At 36.0% G+C, this 22,623-nt stretch overlaps 1 protein-coding gene across 1 annotated transcript in view; it reads right to left on the bottom strand.

Moving 5' to 3' along the window:
- LOC141344265 (corticotropin-releasing factor receptor 2) overlaps positions 1-22,623 on the bottom strand; it is a 117,879-nt gene that overhangs the window by 38,506 nt on the left and 56,750 nt on the right. The window contains exons 6-7 of the mRNA XM_073849097.1: positions 21,666-21,819; positions 1,647-1,707 (exon numbers count right to left, since the gene is read on the bottom strand). Of these exons, the coding sequence (XP_073705198.1) occupies positions 1,647-1,707; positions 21,666-21,819 (215 nt within the window). The remainder of the gene's footprint in view (positions 1-1,646; positions 1,708-21,665; positions 21,820-22,623) is intronic.

Genomic DNA, 22,623 nt, shown 5'->3' with positions numbered 1-22,623 from the left:
GCGCTATCAACAGCTGATCGGGACGTGCGAACTGACAGCAGCGCGGATTGATGGAAACGGGAAGAATATAGTGCCGATTAAAACTGAGGTATGATTTTTGTCAGGGGTGTTTTTTGTGATGTAAATTAATCAAGCTTTGAAACGCATATATTTTTTTCACGTAAAAACGCACAGTTTTGAGGCCCCGGAAACTAACCGTGACTACTTTCTTCAAAAACTTCCAGTGGCCAGAACTCTGACCAGGGAGGTGAACGCAGTGTGGGTCAGTGTGTATACACTATAGTGCTGATAAGGATTGCATACAACTTCATGTGTTAAATGCTCGAACTATCCCTTTAATACTCAGCTGTTTTTGTTTGTTTGTTTAGTGATAGTTGATCATGAGTCCCTTGTTTGTCCTGAACTGCCCGCTGTTCTTCAGTAAAATCAGGTCCCACAAAGTCTATAGTTTTCAGAATTTTTGTGTATTTGAACCCTTTCCAAAAATGTCTGTATAAATTAGAGGTCCATATTTTCACACTGAGGACAACTGAGGGACTCATGTGCAACTATTACAGAAGGTTTAAACACTCACTGATGCTTCAGAAGGAAACACAATGCATTAAGATTAGGGGGTGAAAACTATTTGAATTTGAGGATCAGGGTAAATTTCACTTATTTTATCTTCTGGTAAAGTATTGTCTGTAGCTTCTGAAGGGCACTACCAGCTCTTAATGCATTGTGTTTTCTTCTGAAGAATCAGTTAGCATTTGAACTTTCTGTAATAGTTGCATAGTTGCAATAGTCCCTTAGTTGTCCTGAAAATATGGATCTCTAATTAATACAGACATTGTTGGAAAAATACACAAAAATGCATAAAACCAAAGGATTTTTTTGAAGAACAGTAGGCAGTTTAACTGTTCAGGACAAGAAAGGGACTCATGAACAACTATCACTAAAAAAAAAAAAAAAAAAAACACAGCTATGTTAATTTAGGTAACAATTAACACAGTACTAAGAATCAAGTGTATGTAAACTTCTGAATGGGGTCATTTTTATAAATTATGTAAAATATCTTTTCCAGGTCACTGCTAAAAAAAATTATCATGCATTTTGTACGATCCCTCTTATTTTGGTAAAATTTTGCAGATTCTGCAAGGCGTATGTAAACTTTTGACCTCAAATGTTTATACTACAAGAAAATATACTTGAACTTTACTCTGTTTACCTAATGAAATTAATTTGAAGTATACTTCTAAATATGTCTATAACGTCCAAATAATCAGACTTATTTTCACTCTGTGGATGATAAAACAGCTGAAAAGCCTCTCGTAGATTTACACTGAAGAGTCTGAGTCATTTCATAATTGCAGAGCAATTCAAAACACCACAGTGTTGTGGCAGGGAGCTTTTACAATTTTGTTATGAACAGTTTTTTTTTTCTAAAATTAGCTATAGCATGAAAAAGGACATGCTGTATTCTTACATTTTCAGTTTTATAAACATTCGATTTTTAGGAAATTCCACAAATTTCCAAGTATTGTAATCACAGACATTAATTGTCTCTTGCCATTAATAATCTCTTGCCAGATGTACTCTACAATTATCATGTTCAAGACTCTTTCACTCCAATCATAAGCATTTCTTTTTGTAAATCAGCAACTTACTGTTCATTTTCATTGTAAAGTTTTCCAATGGCCCACGCTATAATTATCGGACATGGTATACCTGAAAAAGAGAAGATTGCATACATTTGCATATTACACTTCACAGACAGTAACTGCAGACACGTGAAATTAAACATTGTTTTCCCAACTAAACAGCTGTGACATTTTTGTGTACGATATTTAAGTGCAAAAAGCTTTTTATACCCCAACCACCCACAACTCAATCAGGCGCTGAACTGAAATGCACTGAACCAGCGCTGTGCTGTGGGAAGTATGTGTGATTTTTTCAAATATGCACCTCATTCAAAAATGTCAGCACTATTTGCCTGCCACAATTAACACAGGGCTATTACTACCCACAGAAAGATGGGTGAACAAAAATGCATTTGAAAAGTATGTGCATGTACCTTTGATCATGGCATTCATTAAAAGATGATCAAACCACAGAAGAAGAGTGCTAAAATGGGGCACTTTCTTACATTCGAAAACTGAGAATTGCACTCTGCTAATTACATGCAATACTCATTTCTGGCCTTATTTAAGCCAATATCCAATGTGTAGTAAATTTGCACAGCATATGCAAATAAACAATGCTATCAGATGCCAAAATTCATCTTGAATTTAATAAATGCTGTGAAAAGAGGATGCAATCATACTAAACAAAAGCACATACAGTACACATTTCAACAAAGCCATGTTAAACAATGGGCTGTATTGTGTGTAAAGCTGTAGAGGCCAATGATTTCTTCACCTAAATGAGCAGGGAGCAAGAAATCATGAATCTTTTAGGAAGTCACATGGAGGAGCCATTAAACACGTGTCTACTGGGTTTGCCTCAAGAAAAAAGCTGATTTTCCGATCTACTTGGCTAAATTTGTTCAACACTGACAGGCAGACTGCAAACAGAACACATCAGATATTGAGCCAGAATGATTGTCACAAATTACTTCAGTCTACTTCATCAAATCTATTCATTTTGTAATATGCAGCTGATGCCAATATCTCAGATCGCCACAACAATACTGACAGCTTTTTAATCACTTTCACTTGTATCACACAGCCGGTCCATTTCTACCTCAAGTATTGAGTAAACATACACACTGTTCAAAATGTTTTTTAAGAAGTGTCTTCAAGTGATCATCAAAGCTACATTTATTTCATCAAAATACAGAAAAAAAACTGTAATATTGTGTTGCAATTCTCTATTTTAATATACTTTAAAATATAATTTATTCATGTGATGCAATGCTAAATTTCCCCAGTCTTCAGTAACACATGATCCTTCAGAAATCATTCTAATATGCTGATTTATGGTCAATGTTGGATGCTGCTTAATATGTTTTTGAAACCTGTAATACTTTTTTTAAGAACTCTTTAATGAATAAAATTGAAAAAGAACAGAATTCTTTAAAAATAGAAACTCTTTAACAATTTAAGTCTTTACTATTAGTTTCTATCAATTTAATTTCATTAAATCCTTTAAAATATCCAAACTTTTGAACAGCAATGTATATTGCTACAAAACATTTCTATTTATTTACACTATAGCGTTAAAGTAACCAGTACTATAAAAGGTTTCATTAACATGATGTTTATTAAAATCAAAAGTCTTATTGCTTATGCATTTTTAAAGCTTTTTATATAACTTGAAAATAACAACAGTCACAAATATCTTGTTACTTCAAACAATTACACAGGCTATTATTATTAAGTCAACTTCTATTCTAGAAATATACGGTAAACAAGGAAGGTGCCGTTTTAATTTACCAAAGCTGAGCGCTTTACAAAACAGCTCACTCGAGGAGAATCTCATGTTTTAAGTTACTTCACATTTAATTTAATTTGGATGTGACCGAAAATGATAGTGTGTGCGAGTGGGTGAGTTGTTTGTTTTGTAATTAGTCCCTCCATTTCCACTAATTTGTTTGACTGATTCACAGCAATTTGCAAACATGATAGGCAGGCATTATGACACTGACAGGGGTAATGAGCCGATCCCAGAATGAGGAAAACATCGCCTCCCTTCATGACTTTTTGCCTGTGTGTAGCAGCTCCTCCCTCACATTCAAGCAACGCTACAGGAGCTACACTGCAACATTATTCAGTTTCAAATCTTGTTGTTTTGTCTTGTTTTTTCACGTTTTGCCTCCTCAGAGAAAATGACAATACTCTATGCATCTTGCAAAGAATGAGTTTTTGCCCATATCTAAAAAATGTCAATAGTGGCATTTTGTGATATCTGCTGAAGCCGGTCCCAGTAAATCAGCAAAGTGACAGAAGTGCTGGTCTCTTGAATGATTTTCTTACTGCAGAAACTGAGGCCACATACACTCTGCAGCTAAATTTGGTTGTCCTTTTAGTGTCTAATCCTGTTCTGTACTTACACAGTTCAGCAATATTTTTTTTTTACAACTGAATAGACTTAAAAATTCTATTTACAGAACCAAACTGAACAACTTGTTGTTAAACACATAGTTAAACATGTATCAGAGTTGTCATGCAAGATATCACAGGGAAAAAGGCACAACTCGACAGTGTTTTTTAAACGAAAAAATCCAACAGTCTTGAAAAAATAAGCTACAGTTGCAATCGCAATTATTCAACCCCCCAGAGACTGCAGTCCTTTACAAATACAAGCTTTTATGAAGATCCAGGACTTTATAAAAATTGCATCTACTATAGTTTACTGGCATATTAAAAGTGATACTGTCAATATATAATATAATGTTTTTGAGTTATAGGATTTTTTAATAACACAGCTGTCATAATTATTCAACCCCGATTCAACTTTGCCATTTTAAGTCACTTATTTTTATGGTAGGGAACAAAATTGCCTTAAAACACAATTAAGAACATTAGAGACTACATTTAAAAAAGATAAAGTTAGCAAATATGGCAAAGTCAACAGAGCTCTCACAAATGCTATGGAGAAGAAATGGTTTTATTATATTATATATTATAGGTCTAAGGCTACATTAAGATTTCTAAGACATTAAAAGTTCCTAGAGACACAGCTGGCAGCCTTATTCTTTAGTTTAAAGAGGGTGTCAAACAAAAAAGCGCAATTTCATGAAATGTTTGATCAGGGAAACTGAGAAAAACCTGCAATGTACAGCCATAAACTTGCAAGATGGCCTGACGAAAAGAAGGAAAACCATTTCAATGCAGAGTATAAGGTGAACACAAGACAAGCACAGCTTTCATGTTGGGGTATCTTGCCGAATACCACTCTTGACCAAGAAGAACAAAAAGGCAGACTCGAACATGCTAAAATTCCTTTGGATAGACCTGTGGAGTTCTGAAAAAATGCTTTATGGAGTGATGTGACCAAACTGGAACTTTTTGGACCCATGGATCAGTGGTCTGGTGCAAAAAAGGGCAAAGCTTATTAGCAGAACACCATCTCCATCATCAAACATGGAGATGGGCCAGTCCTGTTATGGGGTTGTTTTACTGTGGCAGGAAGTGGAAATCATGACCGTATGTAGGATATCATGGATTCTTTGAAGTATCAGGCCATTTTGACAAGAACTGTGATGCCTTTGGTTGCAATGACTGACGCTAGTGATCAATGGACTTTCCTGCAGGACAACCATCCCAAAGTATACATCCAAATCTACGTATGCTTGGTTCAGGGATCAGTCACAGAATGTTCTTGAGTGGCCTGTTCATTCTCCAGATTTAATTCTCATTGAAAATATTTTGTTAAATGTAAAGAAAGCAGTGACATAGGAAAACCAAAGATTATCAGTGATCTGAAAGCTTTTCAGGTGAAGAATGGGTTCCAAGATTGCAGTAGAGAGGTGACAGAAGCTTCTAAGCACTTCCAAGCAGCGTTTATTGTTGATTTTAAAGAATAAAAGATTCTGCACCAAATTTGACTTTTGGGGGTTGAATAATTTTGAACATGAATGTTTTGGAGCCAATTAGATATACTTTTTTTCCATTATTCATCAACTTACGTTCTCAGAATTACTCAAATTTGTATTCATAAATTTCTCCAACACTGTACTGATGCCTTTGTTGAATTGTTTTCATAAAATGTTGTTCTCTGCAGCTAAATGTCTTGCAGTTCAAGGGGGTTGAATAATTTTGATTGCAACTTTACATACCAAAATACTGCCTACTTTATTAACACTGTAAAATGAATTGCTACATGAGCCGAGCCCAAACAACAAGCCCTAAAATGTGACCCTGGACCACAAAACCAGTCATAAGGTTAAATTTTACAAAACTGAGATGTATATAGAATGTGAAAGCTCAGTAAATAAGCTTTCTATTGATGTATGGTTTGTTAGGATAGGACAATATTTGGCCGAGATACACCTATTTGAAAATCTGGAATCTGAGGGTGCAAAAATATCAAAATCCTGAGAAAATCACCTTTAAAGTTGTCCAAATTAGGTTCTTAACAATGCATATTACTAATCAAAAATTACATTTTGATACATTTACAGTAGGAATTTTACAAAAAATCTTCATGGAACATGATCTTTACTTAATTTCCTAATGATTTTTGGCATAAAAGAAAAATCAATAATTTTGACCCATGCAATGTATTTTTGGCTATTGCTACAAACATACCCCAGCGACTTAAGACTGGTTTTGTGGTCCAGGGTCACAAATGTGTCGCTTATAATAAGTGGACATGGCAACCCTTCAAGAGACCACTCTGCTGAGCAGCCTTCCAAACACACAAAGCACAATGGCTCTGTCGATAATGGTTTCACCAAAATTACCAAACATAACAAGTCTGAAAATACCTCTGAATCCTCTTGTTACAAAGACTGATAATGCTGTGAATGTCAAATACCAAACAGTGTACAAAAGTTCCTGGAATGGCATTTAGCCTTTTCAGTAATACATGCTTACAAATATTATGTGAAACACTTCACAATAATCTGTCCTGCACTTTAAATACTTTATAACATTTAATTATATCAGTGCCAGAATATTTCAAGCCATCTGTTATTTAAGACAATGAAATTCACTCATTTTCAAAAGGGTAATGTTTCCACCTTGCAGTTGTGTTGGGTTGTGTGCTTCTAATAAAGAGCTCAGATGTTTAAAATGCCATTGCATATGACAAAATGATAGAACATGTAATCAAAAATAGAAACATTTTATAATTAGCATGACCTGTGTGGCAGCACTAATTTGACATGCAGCTCAATGCAATCAATACCCGAGTTCAGCAAATGTCATCGCAATTAAGCTGATATTTTGAAGAATGATGGTATCCAAACAGCTACTTCTATAATAAGGAAGAAAAATACTATGGAAGTCAATGGTTACCGTCAACTGTTTGGTTACCAATGTTATTTAAAATTTCTTCTTCTGTGTTCAACAGGTTGGGGGCAAGGCCATGTCCACACTAATATGTTTTTTTGGTCATCTTTTTCTCTCCGTTTTGGCCTTCCGTCCACACTGAAACAGCCTTTTTTTACGGAAAACAAAGCTTTTTAAAAACGTTCAAATGGATAAATTTGAAATTTGAAAACAATGACGCATAGTTAGTCATGTGACGGATATTGTTCCAATAGATATCTATGTTTATACCGGTAATTGTGCCTGTTATGTGCTATTCACTGTCACGCTGCTGCTAAAGAGATTTACCTTGTACACTCTTTATTAGAATCCTAAAATCATGACAGAAAATTTACTCACAGTTGCTGTCCTGCAAAACATGACGACAGCTGCTTTTCAGATAAAATATGAATGAGCGCGACATGGACGCATCAGTAAATAAAATGATCCTGCCAGAAGAACTGCATGAAAACTTACAGTGCCTTGCAAAAGTATTCATACCCTTCATTTTTTTTCACATTTTGTTTTGTTGCAGAATTATGTTAAACTGCTTTAAATTACTTTTTTCCACATCAATCTACATCTCATACACCATAATGGCAAAGCACAAAACGGGTTTGTAACAACTTTGCAAATTTATTAGAAATAAAAAAACTGAAAAGATCCCATTGCATAAGTACTGTATTCATACACTCGAAATTTAGCTCAGGAGCATTCATATTGCTTCTAGATGTTCCTACACTTGGAGTGGAGTTAAACTGTGGCAAATTCATTTGAATGAGTCTGATTTAGAAAGGCACACACCTCTCAGAAAAGGTCTAACAGCTGAAAATGCATATCAGAGCAAAAACCAAGTCCTGAGGTCAAGATATCTGCCTGTAGAGCTCAGTGACAGACTTGCGTTAAGGCAATGATCTAGGGAAGAGTTCAGAAAAAATCTGCTGCACTGAAGGTTCACAGAAGCATGTAGCCTCCATTATCCATAATGGAAGACGATTGGAACAACTAGGACTCTAGAAAATGTCTGCCAGCCCCCATCCAAGCTGACAGAGCTTGAGAGGTGAAAAAGTGAGGCAAAGAATGGCAGATAATTGCCAAATGCAGATGTGCAAAGCTTGTCACATCAGACCCAAAAAGACTTGAGGTACTGAGTTAAGGGTATGAATACTTATGCAATGTACTTATTTCAGTGTTTTATTTTTAATAAATTTGTAAAATTTGCAAATCTGGTTTTTGCTTTGTCATTATTATGGTGTATGGAGTGTAAGTTGATGTGGGGAAAAACTAATGTAAAGCAGTTTAACATAATGCTGCAACAAAACAAAATGTGAAAAAATTGAAGGGGTGTGAATACTTTTGCAAGGCACTGTATGTCTGTTCTGTCTGTATAATCTCAGTGAGTTTTTAGAGGCTTTACACATGCGCAGTAAGGCGAATTTAACGTTTTCCTACGTTTCAGCGTGGATGAGAAACTTTTGGAAAACGCTTGGACGGAGAGCTTTTTAAAATGAAAACTCAGTTTTCAAATGTATGCGGATTAAACTATCCCTTTAATCTAGGGCACACTGATATTTAGTTAAAATGAGACTGAGTACACTGAGCGGTATCTCTTACCACCTTCAGCTCCTTGGAAATAACAGCCTTGCAGGACAACTTCAGCCCTGATTGGCAAATTCAATGTGCCATGGTGCCTGGTGGTGTACCAGGCAAATCTCCTCAAATATATGCTTGAGGAATATATAGGCTGGCTTGACTTCTAAGGCAGTCAAAGAGCTTAGACTGTGATTGATTTGGCACTTTGTGCCACCAAACACACACACACTGCAAAAAATGCTTTTCTTACTTAGATTTATTGTTTTGTTTCAAGCCAAAATATCTAAATATTCTTAAATCTAGAAGGATTTTCTAGACAAGTAAAAATTATTGTCTTGTTTTTAGAAAAAATAAGTCAAAATTAAGTGAGTTTTTGCTTAGAACAAGCAAAATAATCTGCCAATGGGGTAAGCAAAATAATCTAGTTGTCTGCTTGAAATAAGATTATTTTTCTTACCCCATTGCCACTTCATGGCAGGTTTGCTGAACTTCACTCTCACTCTCTTCACAAAAAAGAGCAGTTTCAGAACGTGGATGCAGAAACACATTATGACTCAGATTTGACCAGGAGACTCGTTTGTTATGTTCTGAAAGATGCATAAGATTCACAAGATTTTTATATTTAGATCATTCAGAAACACAGGAGGTTCCTCAGGTTTCTTCTGGCGGCAAAGCTTACCAGTTTTAGATTTTTCCTTTCAGCCTTTCCTTTTTGTCTCCATTGTGATTATGTGACTTGAATTACCTCAATGATCAGATGATTCTGACTAAATCAGAGGCTTTGGTTTCTTAGCATTGAGACATTAGTCTCAATCACCTTCAGAGGCTGGCTATGACACTGACCATACGCTACATTGGCAGCAAAGTTAACAGATAGAAACCTAAAAGTTGATGCTACAAAGACCACACAACACAAACATATTGGTAATACAATTGATCTGAGCTGATGAATATCTTCTGAAATTAATTTTTCACAAGATTCCCAATGCCTGCACGCTTCATGTTTCGGGTGCCCCAGGGTAAAAGGCATCTTTGATATTATTTTCCTTTAAACCAGCGGTTCTTAATTCCAGTCCTTGCGTACCCCCGCTCTGCACATTTTGTATGTTTCTCTTATGCTTCAGACATTTTTTCTTTTCGACGGTTATGTGCCCTGCGAAGTGGACATCACAGGATATTCCACCATGATTCCAGTGCGAAGCGAACGTATATGTTTCATTCAAAGGGCATTTAAGTGTGCGAGACGTGAATTTAAATTGTATTTATTTACAGAGATATATTATGTCACATTTCAGGCTTCTCTAGTAAGTTTTGTCTGTGTGTGAAGACGCTGCAGGCAATGGCTTAACGCAAATCCGTGAATGAATATTCAGAAGTAAAGTAAACTTCAACGGATTTCCAGAGCTCAGGGAAGTAGGGAGCAATGGACACTGTGCAGAGGTGGAAAGAGTAATAAAATATATGCTACTCAAGTAAAAGTACTGTTACTTCAATGAAATTTTACTTAATTACAAGTAAAAGTAATGGTCAAAAAATCTACTCAAGTAAAAGTAAAAAGTCATTTATAAAAAAAAAGCAGAAAATATTACAAACTTTGCTAAAGTTATTGTTTTGAACAAGTATGAACTTAGACATTATTTAAAAAAAAAAAAAAAAACATTATTTTAGCTAAAGCATTTGTATCAATACTGTGTGCCTTTTACCCCATGCTGGTGAGCCTGGTTTATTCAAAATAAATGACTTATGATTTATTTTCACACAAAATCTTTTGCTCCATAAATGTTCAATACAAAAGTATATATTCTTCAGCAATCATACACTTTGGGCACAGTGAAAAGGACTTTTTTTTTTTCTTAGGGTGTTCCTTTAGCCCTGTTGTACCCTATATTTTTCTCACATAAACCATCGTTTTGTTTCATGAAAAAATTTATTTATCACATGAGATCGTATGGATAACAATTGTGTTCAATCTGTCTAGTTTTTGAAGTGTCATCTTTTGGGTTACGATCCACTTTAAAAAAAAGTCTGTGTGTTTCACAGAAGAAAAAAAAGCCATAGAGTAAAAGATGAGAGAATTTACTTCCTTGTAAACTAAAACATTTAAACTAAAGTTGCGGCTCTTTCATAACCCCCTCACACTATCAATCACTTCAGTGCGGCTGTAGTCTCTGCTATATTGCTGTTGTTGTTCTGTCTCTTTGGTTTCATTATCATTGTAAAAGGCCTGGATCAGTGTTGCCAACTCATTAGTGCAAACCAAGTCAATGACCAGGTGTACAAAGTATGTGCGGATCGAATCGGATGGTGCTGATACAGTACGGACATGCTGTTTTGTTGACTAAATTTGCATCATGAACACTGTACGCAGACCCTCACATATGCATAAATTGATGTAGCTGCAACGTTTCAAAGCATGGCCACCTACTGGTCAATGGGCATGCAAAACAGCTATTTTTTGGTTATACAGGGGCATCTCAATAAATTAGAATGTCGTGGAACAGTTAATTTCAGTAATTCAACTCAAATTGTGAAACTTGTGTATTAAATAAATTCAATGCACACAGACTGAAGTAGTTTAAGTCTTTCTCAACAAATTAGAATATAGTGACAATCCAATCAGCTAATCAACTCAAAACACCTGCAAAGGTTTCCTGAGCCTTCAAAATGGTCTCTCAGTTTGGTTCACTAGGCAACACAATCATGGGGAAGACTGCTGATCTGACAGTTGTCCAGAAGACAATTATTGACACCCTTCACAAGGAGGGTAAGCCACAAACATTTATCGCCAAAGAAGCTGGATGTTCACAGAGTGTTAACAGAAAGTTGAGAGGAAGGAAAAAGTGTGGAAGAAAAAGATGCACAACCAATCGAGGCAAGGAATCAAGAGCCACCACACACATACGTGTCAAGGAATTTGGCTACAGTTGTCATATTCCTCTTGTTAAGCTACTCCTGAACCACAGACAACATCAGAGGCGTCTTACCTGGGCTAAGGAGAAGACCAAACAAGAGACCAAATAATGCAGATGAGCTGAAGGTGAAGAAGATTTTTATTAATCAGATCAAGTATAATCAATGTAACTATAGCCAATTATGCATCAAGCTACTATTATAATCATGTATTGCCTGTGTATAAGGAGGCCTAGGCCTTTATCACAAGGTCTTCTGGGAATGAACAGACATACATTGTATGCCTGCATCACAAGGTTGTAGCCCGTCTGGAAATGTATGTATGGAATGTATGGAACACCCCTAGAAGAAAACTCTATAAAAGAGCCAACTGAAAGAGACTCGAAAGATTCTCCTGCAGGGTCTCTCGGCTTTGTTACTTTGTTAATAAAGTCTCATCTTCTGGCTTCAAAACCCCAAGACTTGTGAAATCTTTGAAAGCAGGGAGGGGAAAACCACCTCATATAGGCATCACGAACAGGATTGGAAAAGAGAACGAGTCAAAGACCATTTTTGGGCTGTCTGGACTGAGCGACGCAAACAGTGGCCACTAAAAAAGGTAGGCAGTTTTGCTTACATAATTAGTTTGTGTTGTTCAGCCAGGTCTGCCCAGGGTGGTAAGAACATTTGAAAATTTGCTCCACCAAATTTAAAGAACAAAAATAGGGGTTTTGATTCCAAAAGAACTAAATGCATGCATTGATCTGTGTTTTCTGTTGAGTTGGTTTTGAGAAGAATAGGGAATGCAGATTTTAATAATTTTCTAAGTGTACAGTTTATGTTAGATGATGGCAGAAGGCCTGCAAGAGGCAGGCAGAGAGAGCGAGGATGCTCAAGAAAGTAGAGAAATTTCCTTGTGTTTGGGAAGTGTATCAGGGAATAATAAGTTGTATTTTTTAAGTGTATTTAAAAGCTGAATATGATCTGTGTTTATTGTTAAGTGGGCCTTGAGAATAGCAATAAACATGAAGCAGATAATGTATAGGGAAGTCCTATAGATACCGCTCTTATGTAGAGATCTGCACGGATAGGCAAAGAAAGTCCTATGGATACCGCTCTGTTGGCGTTAGGAAGTTACAGAGGGCTGCACGGGTAGGCAAAAATCCTTCAGAGTACTGCTTTTTTACTGCAAGGAGAAAAAGTTTCAGTGAAAGAGCGAGTGAACTGATAGGTCACTCAAGAGGAGTGTAGAGTAGAGCATTCTGTGTAAATATATGTGTCATTGTCTGTCTGTGTAGGTGATTGTGGTTAAAGGAGGGAAAAAAAATCTCTGTAAAAGGGGGACCAGATGTGTATGCCCCTCCTGTACCATCACTTGAGTGTGGTCAGGTTGCAGAGAGAGCCCTAAATAATAGGGACTAATAAGTATAAATACATAAATGGATTTGTACAAATTTTATTTTAAAAAAATATGCAAGATATAGATTTTGCTAATTATTATAGTAAGAGATTAATTAAAAGAAGATTTATTTGTTAATGATTATCTTAATAGGTGATTAAATAAGATTCCACACGCTCAAAACTTTATATTTTATATCTAATAACGTCTAAAATTTGTATCTCGTTATCCTTGGGAGACAGTATGGAGGTTAATCCATTACATAGTTTCAGAGATTTGGGGTGGAATTAATTAAAAGATAACTTGTGTACCGCAGTGTTGAAGGAGAACAAGATTGGGTGACCAAGTTAATAGAAAATTCAGATTTAAAAACCATAGACATTTTGTAATAGTAATGTAACTTGTTGATTCAATATATGTGGGTTGGGAAAAATTAATTTACCATTACTAAATAATGCAGAACAATCTATGAGAATGTAAAAGGAAAACTAGGATGGAAATCTTTATTTTACAATACGCATGTCAGGCTGTTTCAGAAAGAAGGATTATATTGTTTTATTGCAGTTTACTTAGATAACAAAGGTAGCTTTTTTCTGCATTTTGCAAAGAAGAAACTGCTTGCTATTTTCGCAATGAAGAACTTGCTTTACTAAAATAGAATATGGGAACTGTTGTTTTTAACCAGATGAAACTGACCATTGAAAGATTTGGCTGAAAAATGAAATTTAGTTAGAGCTGATTGCTCAGACACAATTGAGGTCATGGTTTACTAAGATTCAATTTGATTAATGCAGTCTCTGAGTGTTAAAATTTCAGATGAATTCTGGAACAGTGCCTTGACAAAGGAAAGCAAAGAACAGGAGTCTGTCTAACACTGTGGTGAAGATGCAAAGACAAGGCTGTGGAGAGAAGAAAAGGGAGTGGCTGATAGACTTTCAACCCCCTCCTGAAAGAGGACTGCACACTCCGGCATGGAGAAAGGCTGACTTAAAGCAGGAAAAGGTGAATCTTTCACTTGAGACTTTTCCTGAGAATGAAGACAACATCCAGAAATGCAAAACTCTGGCATGATCAATTAAAAGCCAGACTGAGGAAAAGCAGAGAAACAACGTAGACCATACACCACCACAACATCAGGCCTTTGACTGCCATCACAAGCTGACGACCCAGTGCAACAGCTGAAGAGCTTCAACAGACTGATCTACATGAAGAAATTCCATCACTTCTATCACGTGCACAGGTGCTGCATACCTAATGATCACTATAGAGACTGCTTCAATTTTTGTTATTTATTTTATTAACTTAATATTGATTATTTACTGGTCTTACAGCAGTTCTTTGAATTCTGTGTTCTAACTAACATGCTTGATCTGCTTTTCATTAGGTACCAGTCCAGCCTTATGTCTTAAAGAAAAAAGTTTTTTTTTACAGAAAAAGTGGGTACTTAACTCACTAATCAGATAAAAATGGAGCTGGATTTGGCATAGAGAGGGCTATTTCATTAACCAACTAGGGGAAATGTAGAACTGAATTATCAATAATAATGCTGACCTTGTAAGGAAAAAAGGGGGCCAGACAAGAGGTCTAATAGGAAAAATAATGCTGATAAAATAAAATGTTGGTCACTCCATTTTTTTGAGGGACATTTTGGAGCTAGATTGGAAAAAATAACTATAAATTTCCAAAACTATGAACATCACAAATGCTGTCATCACTGGGGGAAATGAGATAGAAATGTTGATATCCATGGATCCTAAATTGGGCAGAGATTTCCTATGCATGCTATTCTAGTAGAAGCTCATGAGCAATACCAAGAAGTATATGACTAAAATTTAAAGTAGATGAACAAATGACATTTACGCAATTACAATTGGCTCTCTCAATTGCACAATGCCAAGGCCAATTATTTTAAACCAAATAATTTATTAGATTATTGACAGGTGACAGATGCTGCCCAGTTGCATAATATGATGTTTAGAAACTCTGGGAAATACCACCAAAACTACACTTAGTAGAGTCTGATAACGGAAAAAAGCTTATGTTAGTCTATTCAAAATTGATGGCTAAAATCATTCAGTTCACAATCTGTTGAGGTTGCACAAAAATAAAAATAAAATATTTTAGCCAAAAAGAAGGGTGTGTGAATAGATGTGAAAAAGTATGAATGCTGGTGTGATATGGAGTGAAAGAGGGTGTCTGACGAGACACTGAGGCAAATCAATTATTTTGCCCAAACAGAATTATAAAAATTTTGAAATGTGGGCCCACAGGGCAAATTATTCCCAGTAAAATAATGACCATGGATGAATTGGTTAGGTTTCTTGGTCTACACATAGGTTATTGTTGTGGCAGAAAGAAAAACAGTGCCACAATTGTTCAACGTATTGCATGGGAAGGCAAAGCAAGCAAGCTTGCTCTGTCCACCCCACAGCTAACTTTTTTTTCTACAAACATGATGTAGGATGTTAACATGAATAAAGTGGGTTGAGTGTTTTCCAGGTTGAAAAGCGTATGCTATTGAACAAGATAGGCCTAAAATTAGTTCCATGATAGTGGGACGCAGAGATAACTGAATTTGCAAATTGTTGAGAATAAATTGGAAATTGATTAAAAATAGTAACAACTCTATTAATGTTATTAAATCAAAATCTTTAGTGTAAGAATGGGTATTAGCCCTGCCCATTGTATTGATAGCAATGGGTATGAGAGCCCAGGGGCCAGGACAGCCCTTAACCCACATGACATTTCCACAGGTCACACCAAGAAGGACGACTGGCCAGATGGAAAAATGAGCTTGCCTGATATCACTAACAAATTTTTTTGAAGGTTTCTATTTACAGGTAACAGCACTATCAAGGCCAGGGAATGGTTGATAAGAACCAGTGAGGATGCCGTTATGATCTCAAGGGAGAATCTTAAATCAGCAACATGGTTGCAGAGTGACACCTGCGAGAAGGAAAGACGAAGACAGAGAATGAAGCAGAGAAAGAACTTTTAATATTAGAAGGATTATGTAGGCAGGATCTTTTTACTTCTCCCCTAAAGTCAAGTGTGTATGTGGGGGGAGAAGAGTTTTGGTTCTGTAGCTCTGCCAAAGTGCTGTTCCATAATCTGGTCATTGGTAATAAAACAATGTGATTTACCTTAGTCACTAGATAGTGATACTGAATTATGAAGCTGCACTCTGGGTAAAGACGTGCAAAGGTGAGACTTAGTAAGTCTCAAAGGGGGAATGTTGAGATATCAAATCAAATCACAAATACCCAAAATCAGGATTCCACTGCTCAATGAAATATGACCCCTTGAGAAAGGCAGACATAGAAAAAGAATGGCAAGAAGGAACCAAAGAACAAGAAATTGAAATGATCTCACAATACATCATAATAGGGAAACAGGGAGCAGCCTTATGCAATATCTGAAAATGAGTTCATAAAAAGATGGTTCAAGACAAGAACTACATAAAGATGTAGTGTGGTACGTCTTTGCTAGGCATTCCTCAAGAGGTAGTCATTAATCAGAAGTCACAAATGCAAATGATGTCAGCACCAGAGCCAGACAGCATTACTACGGAACTTTTACAGGAAGTTGAACATCAAGTGCCATCTGAGCTATGGTCTAGCACTAAGCTTAATTGGGTTGATGCTTTACCTCTTGCCCTAATGAGCTATCGCATGCAAACTAACAGAAAAACGCATCTAACACCACATAAAATGCTTACTGGTCGACCTATGCCTGTTCCATGTGGCAGAGGCCCATACATGGGACCCCCATTAGAACAATTACAAATGGAATTAAGAGAATACATGAAAAAACTAACTGCTATCCATAAAGCTATTTGTGTGCAGGAACAGAGAAAGGAGTCAAGTGAGGAGACGGAAACCACCTGTCCAATTACCCCAGGAGATCAGGTCTATCTAAGGGTATTCAGAAGGAAATGGAATGAACCAAGAAGGGAAGGACCTTATAAAGTGACAGCAGCTACTTTAACAGCAGTCCAAGTGGAAGGAAGCAACACCTGGTATTATTTAAACCACTGCACAAGAGTTCCTAAAGAAAAAAACAAGAACGGGAGAAACCAGATCAGAAACAGATGAGCAAGATGGTCCGATAGTTGGAAGCAGTGAAGTGCAGAATGCGGCAGAAGAAGCTGAACAAGCCAATAAAAACAATAACTATGATAATATGCCTAATCATCAGATGCTCGTCACAAGTTCAAGCTACCATCAACACTACAACTCCAGATCCCATTGCATAGACTGTCAACCACACTTCCCTACAATTGACTTTTCAGCTCTCAGTTGAACCCGGTAGTGGAACTAACATAATCCAAGAAGAACAAGGATTGGGTGAGAAGCAAACAAGATCAAGGCAAAATAGACACATTGTGAGTGATAACCAGAATATAAGTTATGGAGAAACGAGCAATTCAGATATCTTTTGGGAAAAGGCAGAAGACAATAATTGGTATAAATGGGTAAATTTTACAGCAGAAAAAGAAAAATGGAAAAACTGCGTAGTCTGCTTTGAAGCAAAACCAATTTTATATATTGTACCAAAACCCATCCACAGTTCCAGTTGTAGAATATTTTATGATGAATGGTTTGAAAAGTGTCCAGGAATATCAAATGTCATGGGCTTAGGTGTAGTAAAATTAGGAGGTAAATGTTTCATAGAGAGAAGCAGACAGATAAATACAACAAACTACAGGTTAGCAACTGAACTACAGTGCATACGCAACCGTAATTGGCCAATATTACAGAAGGAGGCACAACAAGGAAAAATACAATTAATGGCAGATCAAGAATTTGAATGTAATAAAAAGAAGGGGAATATTGATGTAGGAAGATTCAAAGGAATATGTAGTAAAATTTGGAAAATACCGCAATGTAAAGAAGACTATCTAGAGATAAAGGAAGGCCCACCACCAATATTTGATGAAATTGATATTGCATTGGCAGACATATGGTGGATGTGTGGACCAGAATATGGCCTCTTGTCAACGTTACCAGAAAACCGGTCAGGATTATGTACTAGGGTTATGCTAACACATAAAATAAGTTACATCGCTCTAGAAGAGGAAACAAAAAATGAAGAAAAAAGCAGACCCAAGAGAGCCTATGAAACAGAGCCTACAGTTTATATTGATTCAATTGGTCAACCTAGAGGAATACCCAATGAATTTTAAGCTAGAGATGAAATCAAAGCAGGGTTGGAATCAATATTCAAATTGGGAATGTTCTTAGGAATTGCTATAATGATAGGAGGATTATAATTTTGCTGTGTACTACCTTTATTGAAATCCCTAATTATCAAAACCACAGTTAAACAAATGGAAACGATAAAGTATCAAGGTGATAAAAAATTAAATCTAACTCAACATGAATGTTATCAGGACTGGCTTTACAAGACAGCATTAAGTTTGCAACTAACAGATGAGAGTTCAAATACCTCTGATGATTAGGATTGTATCTATAATCTGAACCTTTGTATGATGTGTGTTTTATTCTGTTTCATATTTTGCATATTTTATTTCCTTTTATTCAATTTTATTTAACTTATATCTACTCTGTATGTATATGTGTGTATATATATGTATATACTTAACTGTGACAACCACAGGCAAGGCTCAACAAATTGCACACACATGCTTTAAACAACTGTGGCCCTTTATATATACAGTGGGGAAAGGTAAATTAAGGTGTCAGGGTCTTTTACTCCTTTCTAGTCAAATGTGAGGGGAGAGGTTTGGCCCTGATACCCCTCAAGAGTGCTGTGTCATAATTTAGACATTTTGTTAATGAAACATAGTGACTTTGGTTAGTCGCTGAGTAGTAGTGGCTAGAGGGCCTGAATCATGGAACGGCACTATGGAGAAAGTGAGACGTAGAACGTCTCAAAGGGGGAATATGAAGAAGATTTTTATTAATCAGATCGAGTATAATCAATGTAACTATAAGCCATTTATCAGATCAAGTATAATCAATGTAACTATAGCCATTTATGCATCAAGCTACTATTATAATCATGTATTGCCTGTGTATAAGGAGGCCTCTATCACAAGGTCTTCTGGGAATGAACAGACATATATCACAAGGCCTTTATCACAAGGTCTTCTGGAAATGAACAGACATACATTGTATGCCTGCATCACAAGGTTGTAGCCCTCTGGAAATGTATTTATGGAATGTATGGAACACGCCTAGAAGAAAACTCTATAAAAGAGTCAACTGAAAGAGACTCGAGAGATTCTCCTGCAAGGTCTCTCGGCTTTGTTACTTTGTTAATAAAGTCTCATCTTCTGGCTTCAAAACCCCAAGACTTGTGTAATCTTTGAAAGCAGGGAGGGGAAAACCACCTCAAAGGCCACTGTCAAAGAAACATGGGCTTCCATACCACCTCAGCAGTGCCACAGACTGATCACCTCCATGCCACGCCAAATTGAGGCAGTAATTAACGTCAAAATATGCAATATTTTATGAAAGCATTGGTATATCGTTGCAAAACCTGGCATATGTCATTACAACAGTGCCCTGAAGCAGCATGCGATGTCTGGAGCCAAAAATGAAAACACTTCTGACTTTTGATTTTGTTCAGATATTTTCATGGGAGTCCTTGTACTATACCGACTGCAGTGATACCAAATACATCCTTCAGTTTTGATTTATCACGTAAACTACTTTCACAAAATGTTTCTAGGCTGTTCGCCGATCTGGATGGAACAATTTTGATTTGGTCTACTTCTTAGAAGATATTGAAAATGTTACAATTTACATTTTATGTATTTTAGGATACCAAGCTTTTGCATGCTCATTAATAGAAATGACTATCTTTTAGACAGAATGAAATATTTTCACACTTATGTAAAGGGCTCACTGAGGACAGATAAAATGCAAAAAAAATCCCTTTTCCGGGGCTATCAGGCTAGAAGCAAACAGTGTTAGCTGATAAGCTATATTAGCTTAAACTCTTAGCATGCTAACCAGTGTTGCTTTCGTCAACGAAAATTATGACTAAATATCGTCGTCAACGAACCTTTATCACGTGACGAAAACGGGACGAGACGAAACGAAAATGCTGGTCATGTGACGATGACTATAATTAAATGTTTAATGCAATATCGTTGACGAATAAAAACGAGGCTAAATGTGCTTTACAAAATAAAAACTATGCTAAAATGTCTTTTCATTTTTGTTGACGAAAACGAGACGAAACGAAATGTTATAACGTTTGATGTGCGCATGCCCAGTAGCCAGAGCTGTATACCTTCTAGCCTAAACCGCAGGCGACGTCACTTTCTCAAGCCCCACTCGCAGAATTATCTAGAAGACGACTACAAACGAAGTTAAGTCTGACACAGATAAACGGACCGATGGCCGGCCAGCTGGGGTTCGTCTTTGGGAGAAAAAGAAGAAACGACATTTCTTCGAAGCGTTCCCCTCAACTCTATCGTAAAAAGGTTCATTATTCAAAGCTTTTCCACACGTTGTACACTAATGACATCTTGTGGTCAAAGGTGGAAAAAGTTTCTTTTGCATCCCAGATGCCCAAGCGATTTTTGGACAGTTGCATAAAATAGATCAATTTGTGCTACGAAAACCATAAGAAATATTTTACTTACACAAGGTATAAATTAATTAATCTGTAAATAAACTTATAAAAATATAAGCATGATTTGTGTTGGCATAGATGATCAAAGTAAATTAAGAATATTGTTAAACTGACTAATATTATTATTAATTAGAAGTGCTTGTGAAGCGGGGATTACTACAAAATGAACATGCACAAAACTACACATGTACAAATTTATTCGTTATGATTTATTCCTAAAAAGTGAATGACACTTGAAACCTGCGCAAGGGGCTTGTTATTTGATTTTGTTGTAAATTCAAATTAGAGCATCTTCCATGTCTGGAATGGATGTATTCTTGAGCCTATAAGGTAACAATAATATAATAAGATAACCTTGTTTGAAATGGGTTTGGCTAAATGAAAACTTTGGTTTCGTCTATACTACTAGGTACTTATACTATATTGACTGGGTTAAATAAAATTGCATTATTAAAAAGAGACTAAAATACAATTTTTATGGACTAAAACTAGACTAAATGTAATCAGTTTTCGTCAACTAAAACTAGACTAAAATGTCATCAGTTTTCGTCGACTAAAACTAGACTAAAATGTCATCAGTTTTCGTCGACTAAAACTAGACGAAAATAGTCATGGGTAATTCTGACTAAGTAAGACTAAAATGCTCAGACTTTTAGTTGACTAAAACTTGACAAGACTAAAAAGAGTGTGAACGTGACTAAAACTAATAAAAACTAAAATGACAGCTTCACACAAAGACTAGACTAAAACTAAAATTAAAACCGGCCACCAAAAACAACACTAATGCTAACTAATGCTTTTGTGTGCTCATTCTCACCTAGGAAGCTCTCAGTGGCATCAAGCCAAAATTCTGTCCTCTATGTGGCACAATAAGCAGCAAGTGCAATGTCTAAATGGTTTGTGATATGTACATTTATTATACTTTTATATATTTTGTTGCATTGAATCTTATGAATCTCATCTTTAAGTTTAAGTGTTCGAATTTTGCATACTGGAAAATCTGTACCATTTATATTTCAGCTCTGTATGCCACTTTTTTTTTTTTTTTTTTTGTAAAGGAATGTTTTTGACAGGTTTCACAAGATTCACATGAAAGACAAAAACGTTCCAAGTGAACCAAAATGAATAGCATTACATTTCAGCTTTCTTATTCACAGCTAATGCAAATTCCAGATGACTAGGCATTACAAAATAAGCCGACTTGTGTAGAGAAATTCACTCACACCATCCAATGAAGAGGAAGACCCATTTTCGAAGCTTGTCTGTGGAATATGTCATCACAATAGCCGTGTGAAGATAGCAGCCCTCCACAAACATCCAGAAAAAATTGGTCACCACAAAGTAATTATAGATTGTTGTTATAAGACGACACCAAGGCTGTACAGAGAGAAAGGAACAGGGTGTTAATTGAGGTGAACATACGGATGTTTTACAACACTGCAAACCTTTTACACATTCAATGCTAAAATAAAACCTATTACAGATCTTAAAACAACGTCACCTCTCAGGTTTTTCAAACTGTTTATAATGTGTTTTATAAGATGCTATATTGCAACTCAAACTCATGGAAAAACATTTATAAAATGTGTTTTTTGACTGTACTGCAAAAATGCTTTTCTTACTTAGATTTATTTTCTTGTTTCCAGACAAAATATCTAAAAAAATTCTTTAATTTTCTAGAGGAGTAATATATATATATATATAAAAGCAAAATAATCTGCCAATGTGGTAAGCAAAAAATCTTATTTCAAACAGAAAACAAGATTTTTTTTCTGACCCCATTGGCAGATTATTTTTCTTGTTTCAGGCAAAAACACACTTAATATTGACTTGTTTTTCGGAAAGCAAGACAATAATTTTTGCTCGTCTAGAAAATCTCTTCTCGATTTAAGAACTGTTTGATATTTTGGCTGGAAACAAGACAAAAAATCTAAGTAAGAAAAATGTTTTGTTCTTCAGTAACGCTTTTGACTACAGTAATTTTTACAGAGAATCTAAATTAGCATTGAATGTTGGGAACACTGCAATGAAGTACGTTTGACTTTTGATCTCTTTTCTGCACTGTCAATTACTTTGTCAAGTTTGAAATAAAAATGCTATGATTCTAATGAGGCACTACATAGCAGCAGACAAAATATCTCTACAATGTTTTTCCAGAGAGAGAGAAAAAAATACTACCCC

This window comes from Garra rufa, chromosome 10, assembly GCF_049309525.1.
Source record: "Garra rufa chromosome 10, GarRuf1.0, whole genome shotgun sequence".
Lineage (NCBI taxonomy): Eukaryota > Metazoa > Chordata > Actinopteri > Cypriniformes > Cyprinidae > Garra > Garra rufa.
The sequence above is the reverse complement of the archived record's forward strand: the minus strand, read 5'-3'. Positions and strand labels throughout refer to the sequence as shown.